This window comes from Xenopus tropicalis, chromosome 10 (assembly GCF_000004195.4).
Source record: "Xenopus tropicalis strain Nigerian chromosome 10, UCB_Xtro_10.0, whole genome shotgun sequence".
NCBI classification, from domain to species: domain Eukaryota; kingdom Metazoa; phylum Chordata; class Amphibia; order Anura; family Pipidae; genus Xenopus; species Xenopus tropicalis.
The window spans coordinates 7,647,896-7,662,414 of NC_030686.2; the positions used below are offsets into that span (position 1 = coordinate 7,647,896).

At 43.6% G+C, this 14,519-nt stretch overlaps 1 protein-coding gene across 1 annotated transcript; it reads left to right on the forward strand.

Annotated features, from left to right (window-relative positions):
• Window positions 1-511: 511 nt before the first annotated feature.
• On the forward strand, window positions 512-10,263 carry krt9.2 (keratin 9, gene 2). Its single transcript, XM_012952702.3, has 8 exons — window positions 512-1,057; window positions 4,670-4,752; window positions 6,150-6,306; window positions 6,433-6,594; window positions 7,511-7,636; window positions 8,469-8,689; window positions 9,658-9,707; window positions 9,793-10,263. The coding sequence occupies exons 1-8, from the start codon at window positions 557-559 to the stop codon at window positions 9,816-9,818; spliced, it is 1,326 nt and encodes a 441-aa protein (XP_012808156.2). The 5' UTR covers window positions 512-556; the 3' UTR covers window positions 9,819-10,263.
• The last annotated feature ends 4,256 nt before the right edge of the window (window positions 10,264-14,519 follow it).

Genomic DNA, 14,519 nt, shown 5'->3' on the forward strand with positions numbered 1-14,519 from the left:
GTCCGGCTTGGGACTCCTCCAGTTACATGGGAGCAGGAGAAACAATAGGTTAGCTGAAAGCAGTTCTAATGTGCACCCACTCCCTTCTCTGGTGTATTACTAACAATACTATCATTACTAACATTATTATTATTACTATTATTACTAACATTGTTAACACTTTGGTATCTGCTGAGTTTTCTACTGAGTGTTATTTTGTGCTCGGAGGAATTTGATATGTGGGTGGACGGCACCTTCAAGTTCAAAGAGGCCAATCCATATCAACCAATACAGGTAGGCAAGCTGCCAATCTAAATGACAGGTTTAAACAGATAGGCAATTACATATAAGCCCACTGTGAGAGAGGCGTGCCAACAGTATCCAACAATTGAAATCATAAAAACAAAACGTTCCTTTGATTATTGGCATCGGGTTTCTGGCAGCGAGATACTGAATAATAATAATGGGAACGTTGACACCCATTAGCAAAAGATATATAACGAGCCTATTGGGGTGCAAGGTAGTTCTTTGCACAGATAGTCCAAGGCCCTACCATTAACATTCGACTGCTTTAGACATGGCCACCTACCAAAGCTCATCTTTATCTTCCTACAAGCTTGGACCTGTGGGTGGTGGGAGAGGAAGAAGTAGCCGACAGTCAGTGTCCTTTTCTAACTATGCTGCTAGTGGAGCTGGTGGTACCTATGGGGGTATTTGCCAAGATGGGAATTTTGGAGCTGGTTATGGTGAGGGAGCTTATAATAATGCATGTGTGGGACTTGGCTTTGGTGGGTCGGCAGGTTGGGGGGCTGGGTTTGGCGGAGGAGCTGGTTTTGGTATGGGCCAAGGTAGTGGCTTTGGAGATAGGCAAGGTCTACTTTCCGTTAATGAGAAGATGACCATGCAGAACCTAAATGACCGCCTGGCCAATTACCTTGACAAAGTGCATGCCCTAGAGGAGGCCAATGCCGAGCTGGAAAAAAAGATCAAGGACTGGTACAACAACCATCGTCCCGCTAGCTCTAAAGCTCCTGACTACGGGGAATACTTCAAGACTATTGATGACCTTCAGAATAAGGTGGGTGCTAGGTGGAACTATTCCTGTCCTATAGGCAACAAAAAGACCCCATCTTGTAGGCTAAACCCTAATGCATTCTGCCAGAAACATCTATTAATACTTCCACGAGTTAAAAACAATCGGTAGGTTTTTCCGGCTGAGCATTTGCTAATATTCTTCAGTCTCCATAGAATGGTCAGCAACTTTTCAATTGGTCTTCATTATCTATTTTTTTAATAATTTTTTAATTATTTGCCTTATTCGTCTGACTCAAGTGCCCCCGGCAGCCAAAAGCCTATTGCTCTGTGAGGCTCCAGTTTTATTGTTATTGTTACTTTTTATTCCTTATTTTTCTATTCAGACCCTCTCCTATTCATATACCAGTCTCTCATTCAAACCACTCCCTGGTTACTAAGGTAACTTGAACCCCTAGCAACAGATAAAATTAGATCATTAAAAAAAAACCACAAATAATAAAAAAATGAAGACCAATTGCAAATTGTCTTGGAATGTTACTCTCTACAACATACTAAAAGTTAACTCAAACAGCCCCTTTAAGGTGGTCCTCCACCCAAAAAGCCATTTTTTCATATAGTAAATGTAATTCTAAGCAAGTTTCCCATATAGATTAATTATAATTGCTCAGTGGTTGTAAACTTATTTGTAAATGTAATTGGTACTGACAGCTGTGTCTGTTTATATTCTCTGAACTCCTGGCTCCGGCTCCCAGTGTTACAAGCCAGCTGATTGGGAGATCTGGAAGTCACCTGACTCCTATTATATTGTACTTTTTGTTCAGCGGCTCTCTCCAGTTTGGTATTTCAACAGCTATCTGGTTGCTAGGGTCTTGTTTACCTTAGCAACCAGGCAGTGGGTTAAATGAAAGACTGGGATATAAATAGAAGAGGGGCTGAATAGTAAGAAAAGTAAATAAAAGTAACAATATTAATACATTAGTAAGCGCACAGAGCAATAGTTTTTGGCTGTCGGGGTCAGTTGAAACCTGGAAAAATGTAGATGTGGGAGGCAACTAGTTTGAAAAATATAAAAAATGAAGACCAATTGCAAAGTTGCAAAAGTATGTCAATAGAGTCAATCTCCTATAGCCCATAGAGTCAATCTCCTATAGTCAATAGAGTCAATCTCCTATAGTCCATAGAGTCAATCTCCTATAGCCCATAGAGTCAGTCTCCTATAGCCCTTACAGTCTGTCTCCTATAGCCCATAGAGTCAATCTCCTATAGTCCATAGAGTCAATCTCCTATAGCCCATAGAGTCAGTCTCCTATAGCCCTTACAGTCTGTCTCCTATAGCCCATAGAGTCAGTCTCTAATAGCCCATACAGTCTGTCTCCTATAGCCCATAGAGTCAATCTCCTATAGCCCATAGAGTCAATCTCCTATAGTCCATAGAGTCAGTCTCCTATAGCCCATAGAGTCAGTCTCCTATAGCCCATAGAGTCCGTCTCCTATAGCCCTTACAGTCTGTCTCCTATAGCCAATAGAGTCAGTATCTAATAGCCCATACAGTCTGTCTCCTATAGCCCATAGAGTCAATCTCCTATAGTCCATAGAGTCAATCTCCTATAGTTCATAGAGTCAATCTCCTATAGCCCATAGAGTCAATCTCCTATAGTCCATAGAGTCAATCTCCTATAGTCCATAGAGTCAATCTCCTATAGTCCATAGAGTCAATCTCCTATAGTCCATAGAGTCAATCTCCTATAGCCCATGAAGTCAATCTCCTATAGCCCATAGAGTCAATCTCCTATAGCCCATAAAGTCAATCTCCTATAGTCCATAGAGTCAATCTCCTATAGCCCATGAAGTCAATCTCCTATAGCCCATAGAGTCAATCTCCTATAGCCCATAAAGTCAATCTCCTATAGTCCATAGAGTCAATCTCCTATAGCCCATAGAGTCAGTCTCCTATAGCCCATAGAGTCCGTCTCCTATAGCCCTTACAGTCTGTCTCCTATAGCCAATAGAGTCAGTATCTAATAGCCCATACAGTCTGTCTCCTATAGCCCATAGAGTCAATCTCCTATAGTCCATAGAGTCAATCTCCTATAGTTCATAGAGTCAATCTCCTATAGCCCATAGAGTCAATCTCCTATAGTCCATAGAGTCAATCTCCTATAGTCCATAGAGTCAATCTCCTATAGCCCATAGAGTCAATCTCCTATAGTCCATAGAGTCAATCTCCTATAGCCCATAGAGTCAGTCTCCTATAGCCCTTACAGTCTGTCTCCTATAGCCCATAGAGTCAATCTCCTATAGTCCATAGAGTCAATCTCCTATAGCCCATAGAGTCAGTCTCCTATAGCCCTTACAGTCTGTCTCCTATAGCCCATAGAGTCAGTCTCTAATAGCCCATACAGTCTGTCTCCTATAGCCCATAGAGTCAGTCTCTAATAGCCCATACAGTCTGTCTCCTATAGCCCATAGAGTCAATCTCCTATAGCCCATAGAGTCAATCTCCTATAGTCCATAGAGTCAGTCTCCTATAGCCCATAGAGTCCGTCTCCTATAGCCCTTACAGTCTGTCTCCTATAGCCAATAGAGTCAGTATCTAATAGCCCATACAGTCTGTCTCCTATAGCCCATAGAGTCAATCTCCTATAGTCCATAGAGTCAATCTCCTATAGTTCATAGAGTCAATCTCCTATAGCCCATAGAGTCAATCTCCTATAGTCCATAGAGTCAATCTCCTATAGTCCATAGAGTCAATCTCCTATAGTCCATAGAGTCAATCTCCTATAGTCCATAGAGTCAATCTCCTATAGCCCATGAAGTCAATCTCCTATAGCCCATAGAGTCAATCTCCTATAGCCCATAAAGTCAATCTCCTATAGCTCATAGAGTCAATCTCCTATAGTCAATAGAGTCAATCTCCTATAGTCCATAGAGTCAATCCCCTATAGTCCATACAGCCAATCTCCTATAGCCTATAAAGTCAATCTCCTATAGTCAATAGAGTCAATTTTAATCTGAAGCTCCATGAATTCATATTCATGGCAAAACAATCCTATGTTTTTTAGTAGCCCAAATAACAGAAAAATCCCTGATCCAGAAAGCCCCAGGTCCCAAGCATTCTAGATAACAGATCCTATACTTGTATCATAAACTACTCTTTCAACTGAAATATATGAAACAGGTAACAAAAACTCTTATATTCTCCTCGTGGGAGCTGGAACTTCCACTGGGTTTGGCCGTTTGGCCCCTCAGGCAAAGTTCTTACCTCATCCCATGGTTGAACCACCCTTATATACACATTTAAGGCTTTTGGCATTTGTAAACAGAACTACACAATGGAGAAGCAGACAAAAACAAAGGAGTGTGACGGCACTTTCATGGGAAAAGCTTTCCTCAGAGCAAGAACTGTGCCAGGAGATTTCTAAACTGCCTCCAGGGGACGGTGCCATTCAGTGCAAAGAATGCCGCGATTCATGGTTCTGGCTTAGTGGGAGAGTTGTGTGTTTGGAATTCTATGGAAACATTTTTCCATATGGATAGATCTAGATTCTCATAGTATCTGACTGACCATGGCTTTAGAAACTGATATATTCACATGTAACTCTGAGACCTTATATAACTGCCGTAAAGTCTAATTCATATTCATTCTACCCTATAGATTATTGCTGCATATGCTAACAACCATAAAGCGATCCTCGCTGTTGATAATACCCGGCTAACCATTGATGACTACAGACTCAAGTAAGTCTCACTAGAATAAGAGACCTGGTACAAAGTGGCGATGGGGTTCAGGACCAGCTTGGGCTTCCAGGACCAGGCAGCGATAATGGGAAAAAAAAGTTAAATTAGATGATTATGATCATGATTACTGGTTCAGATGTCTCAAATATTTACCTTACGCGCCTACTGGGAAAAGTGGAATGTACTACAGGTATAGGACCCGTTATCCAGAATGCTCGGGACCAAGAGTATTCCTGATAAGGGGTCTTCCCGTAATTTGGATCTCCATACACCTTAAGTCTACAAAAAATCAATAAAACATTAATTAAACCCAATAGGATAATTTTGCATCCAATAAGGATTAATTATATCTTAGTTGGGATCAAGTACAGGTACTGTTTTATTATTACAGAGAAAAGGGAATCATTTAACCATGAAATAAACCCAATAGGGCTGTTCTGCCCCCAATAAGGGGTAATTATATCTTAGTTGGGATCAAGTACAGGTACTGTTTTATTATTACAGAGAAAAGGGAATCATTTAACCATGAAATAAACCCAATAGGGCTGTTCTGCCCCAATAAGGGGTAATTATATCTTAGTTGGGATCAAGTACAGGTACTGTTTTATTATTACAGAGAAAAGGGAATCATTTAACCATTAAATAAACCCAATAGGGCTGTTCTGCCCCCAATAAGGGGTAATTATATCTTAGTTGGGATCAAGTACAGGTACTGTTTTATTATTACAGAGAAAAGGGAATCATTTAACCATGAAATAAACCCAATAGGGCTGTTCTGCCCCAATAAGGGGTAATTATATCTTAGTTGGGATCAAGTACAGGTACTGTTTTATTATTACAGAGAAAAGGGAATCATTTAACCATGAAATAAACCCAATAGGACTGTTCTGCCCCAATAAGGGGTAATTATATCTTAGTTGGGATCAAGTACAGGTACTGTTTTATTATTACAGAGAAAAGGGAATCATTTAACCATTAAATAAACCCAATAGGGTTGTTCTGCCCCCAATAAGGGGTAATTATATCTTAGTTGGGACAGATTCGATTATCACTACTAAAAATTAATACTATCTGTAAAATGGCCCCTTTATTGGAGCTCCCTATAGATCCTCTCAGGTCCCTGTCTGTGTTTCAAATGAGGGGTGGGGGCATGTCCCTGCCAGAAGCACAGTAGGAGGGGAGTAGCCAATCACAGCCTTGCAGTCACACAAGCAAAGACAGGTTTCAGTTCCCTATCAGGTCAGCCTAGTTGCTGATTGGTTCCTATCCTACAGTGCAGTGAACATTGCTGCCCCCCCTGCACAGCCTGGGAAAGGAGGCAGCAGGAAGTGGAACAGATGGGCGGGGCGAGTGGGGTTTGGGGGAATTTTTCAATCTTATTTCCTCCCCTCATTCAGATATGAGAATGAACGGGCCCTTCGCCAGAGTGCGGAGGCTGATATCAGTGGTCTGCGTAGAGTCATGGATGACCTGACCCTGTGTAAGTCTGACCTGGAAGCCCAAGTTGAGAGCCTCACCGAAGAACTGGCCTATCTCAAGAAGAACCATGACGAGGTATGAACTCTATCCAGGTATTTATATTCAGCCTATCAGATTGCCTAGAAGAGGTCATTGCTGGCACAACAGTAGGACAAAGACCAATATGAGACTTTTCTGATTCTCTCATTGATGATTGTGCAGGAGGTGAAGGCAATGCAGGGTCAAGCGACCGGAGCTGTTAATGTGGAGATGAACGTAGCTCCGAGTGTCGATCTCAGCAAAAGCATGGCCGACATGAGGGCCGAATATGAGAAGCTGGCGGAAAGGTATCGGCGGGAAGTTGAAGAGCAGTTCCAGGCCATGGTAAGCTGTGTAGCTATGTATATATGAGAATGTGTGTTTTGTATCAATATTAATAAAAGTATAGTTCATGTATAAAGGGGAACTTCAGCTTATGAACCAAAATGTGTTAAAGAGCCCCAGACAACACAGAAACCCCTAATATCCCTATCCCTGTAATCTGTTCCTTCAAACAGTAGGAATAAATACCATTTTTATATGCTGAAATCCAGCTGCAAAACTGTTCTTCTCTTTCTGCATCATTTGTAATCCTGGCAGGGGAGGAGGGACTAAAACACTGATGTTACAAATTGTAACAACTTCCCCACAGCTTACAGACAGCATGCAGGAACTACATAACCCACAATGCATTGCACTGGGATGTTCCTTTCCTTATTGACATCACGTGTGCAGCAGGGAATTGTGGGATTGGGAGGAGGCAGGCTGAGGGACAGGCGCTACTGTTACAGTTTATTTGAGTCACAAAGTAGTCAGCCAGATCAGATGGGGAACATGGGGCGGGGCTTAGGGGACAGGGGCGGGGCTTAGGGAACTGTTCCAAACCAGATTATTACATTAAACATCATGAAAAGGCTGCATATTGTTTAATTGAAGTATATTGCAAAGTTGCTTGGAATTATGTTTACTATTCAAAAAGCTCAAGTGTTTGGGTGAAATTCCCCTTTACTCTGGCTTAGGGGGTGCCCGTCTATCCTGTTCTTGCTTCCTGCCATAGGGCCTACGTGCCCCCACCCTTTTACATTGATAAACACAGGCAGCATTGTATCTATGAGGGTTGCCCCAAAACAGGGCTCAGAGACCAACAGCAGAGACCTTTGTTAAACTAAATGACCCCTAATGTTTAATGTAAAACAGTTAAATCCTCTACTATCACTTGAAGGTTCTACCATTATCTTTTACTGGATAAATACTTTTTCAGACCAAGGATTTACAGAAGCAAGTTGTTGCCAGCGTTCGGGAGGTCCAGACGTCCAAATCGGAGATCACGGATCTCAGAAACGTGCTCCAAAGTTTGGAGATAGAACTCCAGTCTCAGCTTAGCATGGTATGTAATGGTATCTAGTGAGATAGATAAGCTGCAGGTTGTAGACCAAACTGTTGACCAAAACAGATGTTCATTAGTGTATACCAGGGTCTACTTGTGAGCCACACTCAGATGTAAAAAGTGTTGGGGAGCCACACAAGCATGAAAAAATGGGGGCCAAATTCATCGCTGTGCTTATATGTGGGCATGTGTGAATGGTGGGTGGCACAATGGGAAGCTGCCCCCAGAGTCGGACTGGGAAAAAACCCGGTGGGCCCCGACCCTTGCTAGCGCTCCCCCTGCTTACTGTTCCTCCCCTGACGTGTTCAATTATGAGCGTTCAGGGGAGGACGTTGGGTGGGGGACCCTGCAGGATCACTCAACAGGGGCTCTGGAGGGGACGCGGCTGGCAGGGGCACCAGCCCTGGTGGGTCCTGCACCCCCCAGTCCGACCCTGGCTGCCCCATTCCATGCTTGACAAAGCTTTTTTACATGGGAGCCACACTCAGGTGTAAAAAAGCATGGGGGCCAAATAAGGGCTGTGATTGGCTCATTGGTAGCTCCATTGGGACTGCTGGCCTGCAGGAACTTCTCCTTGGGGTAAACTTACTGTAAACTGTGTCTCTGGGCTTCCAAAACTTGTCTCCAAGCCAGAAATGTAGAAATTTCACCTACTTTGAGGCCACAGGGAACAACATCTAAGGGGTTGGTGAGGAACATGTTGCCCCCGAGCCACTGGTGTTCTCTTTGCCAAACCTTAGAGACCCAGAAAGAGAATAATAATTGCTTCTGGAGAAGTCATCTTCAATTCAGAGCGCCTCACGTTTTGTTATGAGATATCTCTTGTCCTCAGAAAGCGGCTCTGGAGGCGTCGCTGGCAGAGACAGAGGGACAGTACTGCGTGAAGTTGTCCCACATCCAGGAGCTGATCTTACGTGTGCAAAATAACATATCGGACATTTGGACTCAAATGGAGACACAGAGCAGCGAATACAAGTTACTGTTGGACATAAAGAGCCAACTGGAGCAGGAGATTGCCACCTATCGAGAGCTGCTCGATGCACAGGACATCAAGTAAGAATATGGGTGGGGGAAGAATAAGGACAAGTCTAGTAGATACGTAAGGTCTGACCACTCTATTCATCAAAGTTTGATCTGATATTTATCTTTTTGGTATCCTGGATCAGCCAAAAAACCAACATGTTTGGGATGTTGAGTCCATGGAAGGCAATTGGAATTGGTCTTCCCATAAAGATCATTTAGTAAATCAGTCCCATGATCATGATAAAGGGACCTGTTATCCAACATGCTCGAGATCTGAGACTTTACAGATATCAGGTCTTTGCATCTCCATACCCTAACTCTACTAAAAAATCATTTAAACATTAAATAAACCCAATAGGGCTGTTCTGCCCCCAATAAGGGGTAATTATATCTTAGTTGGGATCAAGTACAGGTACTGTTTTATTATTACAGAGAAAAGGGAATCATTTAACCATGAAATAAACCCAATAGGGCTGTTCTGCCCCCAATAAGGGGTAATTATATCTTAGTTGGGATCAAGTACAGGTACTGTTTTATTATTACAGAGAAAAGGGAATCATTTAACCATGAAATAAACCCAATAGGGCTGTTCTGCCCCAATAAGGGGTAATTATATCTTAGTTAGGATCAAGTACAGGTACTGTTTTATTATTACAGAGAAAAGGGAATCATTTAACCATTAAATAAACCCAATAGGGCTGTTCTGCCCCAATAAGGGGTAATTATATCTTAGTTGGGATCAAGTACAGGTACTGTTTTATTATTACAGAGAAAAGGGAATCATTTAACCATGAAATAAACCCAATAGGGCTGTTCTGCCCCCAATAAGGGGTAATTATATCTTAGTTGGGATCAAGTACAGGTACTGTTTTATTATTACAGAGAAAAGGGAATCATTTAACCATTAAATAAAGCCAATAGGACTGATGAAGAGGGAATAAAGTGCAAGCTCCTGTGCGACTTTAACGTAAACGGAATATCTTTTGCTTTCTATACAGTATTCCTTCATCTACCGGGTCATCCAGCTCCTCCTCTTCAACTACTACAAGTAAGACTCTGCAGAAACACATTCTAGGTAATATCTCATAGAACAAATCTTTCTAACAAAGATCTCTCTTGTTTTATCTACACAGGAATATCCACGAACCGCATCCGCTAGACCAATATTTTCCACTTGGAATAATTCAGACAAACTGCGTGACACATCATCATCTTCACTGAGCAAATATAACAGGGCCTGTACAGAATTGCTGTTAGGAGAGTCAGTGACACTGCACGTGCTCAGTGGGCTCTGGGCAGCTATAAAGAACTTTAGCTTAGCGGTAAAGAACATGGGGGGCTACTGGGGCATCTTTGGGAGCACAGATCTTCCCTGCTAAAGGGCTGTGGGTGCCTTGGGCTGTTATAGAACCCCAAAACATAATGTACAACATTTCTGTTCTACTTCTTTAGTTAGGCTTTAGTTCTCCTTTAATGCTCTACTGACTTTCCCAACTTAGCATCTAACTGGGTCAAATATTTAAGGGCTTTCAAGGGGCAAATATTATATATATAGAGGCTTTCCTGACTTTTTGGTGCTCAATAAATGTTCTACCTGCTGCACAGTCAAGTTTATTGTTATTTATTTTAGAATCTGGTATGTGCCATTTGGTTTTATTATATAAAATGGGGAATTGTACAGACAGACATTGCTGTTGCCTTTGTGACAGTGTAAGTATATGGCACAGGGTGAGAGCTGGGGGCTATTATAATAAAGAATGGGTAAGACCTGGCCGTTGGGGGCTATTATTATAAACAGTGAGAGTTAACTGTTGGGGGGCTATGATAATAAAGAAAGAGTGGGTGCTGGCAATTGGGGGGCTCTCATTACAAAGGTTAGGTTAAAGGACATGTCAACCCAAAAATAATTGCTTAGACTTTTGTTTTCTTTTATTAGGTAAAAAAATTATATTTCGGGTTGATTTGTCCTTTAAAAGAAAAGGGTTATTCTGTATGTGTAAAATAAAAGAGCTTTGTGCCAGTGTTTATATGATAGTTAGGGTTTTTGTAAGTCTGTATTAAATTAAGATTGACAGGAACATGCCGATATGTTTAATAAGGATATTGAGCTGAATGGAAGTTGTGTGATATCTGCATACAATAAGGAGCGATAGGAAATCCTCCCTAATGTCAGAGTATCAGTATTAGAGAGATTTTAGAGACAGATGAGAGAGAGCTGCCCTACAGTGAGACAGAACTGCTCTCTAGTGGTTCGTCCTATCATAACCGCGCTCTCTATTCTATTCTCTATGCTAAGAGTCTGTATTCATTAAACGTCCCGAGACACAGAACCCTCTGCCTTTACTTTGATGGGACCCACATGTCTCCCAGTTAGTAATCTGGAACCCGAGGAGAGTAAATAATCTATACATTCAGCAGCTATACAGTAAATACCCTGAGACCTGGGTGTTATACAGTAAATAACCCGAGACCTGGGTGTTATACAGTAAATACCCCGAGACCTGGGTGTTATACAGTAAATACCCCGAGACCTGGGTGTTATACAGTAAATACCCTGAGACCTGGGTGTTATACAGTAAATACCCTGAGACCTGGGTGTTATACAGTAAATACCCTGAGACCTGGGTGTTATACAGTAAATACCCTGAGACCTGGGTGTTATACAGTAAATACCCTGAGACCTGGGTGTTATACAGTAAATACCCTGAGACCTGGGTGTTATACAGTAAATACCCTGAGACCTGGACACTATACAGTTAATACCCTGAGACCTGGGCGCTATACAGTAAATACCCTGAGACCTGGACACTATACAGTAAATACCCTGAGACCTGGACACTATACAGTTAATACCCTGAGACCTGGACACTATACAGTTAATACCCTGAGACCTGGACACTATACAGTTAATACCCTGAGACCTGGACACTATACAGTTAATACCCTGAGACCTGGACACTATACAGTTAATACCCTGAGACCTGGACACTATACAGTTAATACCCTGAGACCTGGACACTATATAGTTAATACCCTGAGACCTGGACACTATACAGTAAATACCCTGAGACCTGCGCGCTATACAGTAAGTACCCTGAAACCTGGACACTATACAGTAAATACCCTGAGACCTGTACACTATACAGTAAATACCCTGAGACCTGGACACTATACAGTAAATACCCTGAGACCTGCGCGCTATACAGTAAGTACCCTGAAACCTGGACACTATACAGTAAGTACCCTGAAACCTGGACACTATACAGTAAATACCCTGAGACCTGTACACTATACAGTAAATACCCTGAGACCTGGACACTATACAGTAAATACCCTGAGACCTGGACACTATACAGTAAGTACCCTGAAACCTGGACACTATACAGTAAATACCCTGAGACCTGCGCGCTATACAGTAAGTACCCTGAAACCTGGACACTATACAGTAAATACCCTGAGACCTGTACACTATACAGTAAATACTCTGAGACCTGCGCGCTATACAGTAAATACCCTGAAACCTGGACACTATACAGTAAATAGTAGGTTCACCAAAGCTCTCTGCTTTCTGGCTGAACCTGACTCACCACAGTTTAAGCTGAGAGATTCAGTGGACCTTGGGCACGAATATGCACAGGCCCGGATTTGTGGCGAGGCCACTAAGCCCCTGGCCTAGGGCGGCATAAACATAGGGGCAACATGCCGCCCCGCCTCACGTAAATTTTCAAATTTTGCTCCCATACGGAGCAATGGCGACCTCTCCCCACTGCTCCGTATGGGAGTTTTAACTTTGGCGCATTCGGGTTTGCGCTGCATGGGGGGGGGGAATGATTGTTCACGCATGGGCGTTCGCGCTGAATACGCATGTTGGCGCAAATAATACGTAAGTAAAACAGTACGAAAGATACGGAAGAGTAGAGCTGAGTAGAACTGAATTTTTAAAAGCTACATGCCCCTCCCCGATCACATGGCTATAGCCACAAGTTGCATTGTTAATTGCCACCTTGTTATGGCTCCATTGATTGCAGAGTATTAGGCTGAATACTCAGGTTTGAGTAGGTTTTGGTTGAGTTTAACATTGGGGGGGTCTATAAAGCTGGTGCCAAAAGCAGGAATCTCAGACATAGTTTTCATTTTCAAGAAATGGAAAGAGCCCTGCAGTTTGCTTATCTGCCCCTAGGGGGAGACCTCAGTTAGGGGAAAAGCCTTTCCTGGAGAAACACATGAGTCAGTACAATAGGAATGCAAGGGCTCAGCTGGGGAACTCTATTGTAGTGAGTGGATTTAAAGAAGATTTATCAGATCTTTCAGTGTTACATTCACCCCCTGCTTCTGCCCTTTGCAATGTCTAAAGGTCCCCATGCAGTGTAAGATTCGCTCGCTTGGTGATGTCGCCAAGTGAGCGGATCTTCACCCGATATCCCCACCTACGGGGTGGGCGATATCGGGTAGCAAGTAGCTTAAAAAAAAGTAATCCGATCGTTTGGCCCTGGGGTCAAATGATCGAATTACATTTGCGGCCATGGGGCAGTCGGATCGGGGACCGCATCAGCGAGCCAACGCGGTCCCCGATCCGACTGGATTTTCTAACCTGGCCGATCGAGATCTGCCCAATTTCAGGCCAGATATCGGTTGGGCAAACCCGTCGGTAGTGCCCATACACGGGCCGATTAGCTGCCGAATCTGTCCAAGGGACCCATATCGGCAGCTATAGTCGGCCCGTGTATGGGGACCTTTAGTATCTCTAAAATCCTTCCGACCCAGATTGTTTTTATAGTGGGATTCAAGGAAAGGGAGTAAAGATCTGCTTATTTTTTGCAATTTTCATCTTGCGTGGATGTTCTTAAGGAGCCATATGGTGTCTTGTTCCTCAGCCGGAAGTTCATCTACTTGCCAGTCATGTCATGTCATGTTGGCGAACATGTATGGTCACTAGTGATGGGCGAAATGTTTTGCCAGGCATGGATTTGCGGCGATTTGCCATTGTTGGATTGTTTCGCGAAACGGATGAAAAAATTTGCAGCGGAAGATTTCGGTGCGCGACAAAATAATAGACGCGGGCGACAAAATAATAGTTGCGGGCAACAAAAGAATAGCCGCGGGCGACAAAAGAATAGCCGCGGATGACAAAAGAATAGCCGCGGGTGACAAAAGAATAGCCGTGGGCGACAAAAGAATAGCCGCGGGCGACAAAAGAATAGCCGCGGGCGACAAAAGAATAGCCATGGGCGACAAAAGAATAGCCGCGGATGACAAAAGAATAGCCGCGGGTGACAAAAGAATAGCCGCGGATGACAAAAGAATAGCCGCGGATGACAAAAGAATAGCCGCGGGTGACAAAAGAATAGCCGTGGGCGACAAAAGAATAGCCGCGGGCGACAAAAGAATAGCCATGGGCGACAAAAGAATAGCCGCGGGTGACATATTTCTTTGACGTGCGACATTTTCGCTGTTTTGCAAATTTTTGGCGAAGTGAAACCGGACAGATTTGCTCATCACTAATGGTCACCTTTAGATGGAAGTTCAGTAGGCAGGGTCGGATTGGGCTGCGGGGACACTGGGAAAAATCCCGGTGTGGCCCCAGCGGCCCAGACCTGACCCTTGCCGGTGCTCCCCCTGCCCGACCGTTCCTCCCCTGACACATCAGGGGAGGACGTCGGGTGGGGGACCCTGCCGGGGGTTAGGGGGGCCCCTGCGGTGGGGGGGTTAGGGGATGTGACTGGTGGGGGCACCTACAGGGCCTCTGGGGCAGGAGCCCCGGTGGGCACTGCACCCCCCAGTCCGACCCTGTCAGTAAGTATCTAGAAGGCCAAATAGATATTTTCCAGAGATCACTCTATAAAGGACCTTAATGTTGGTC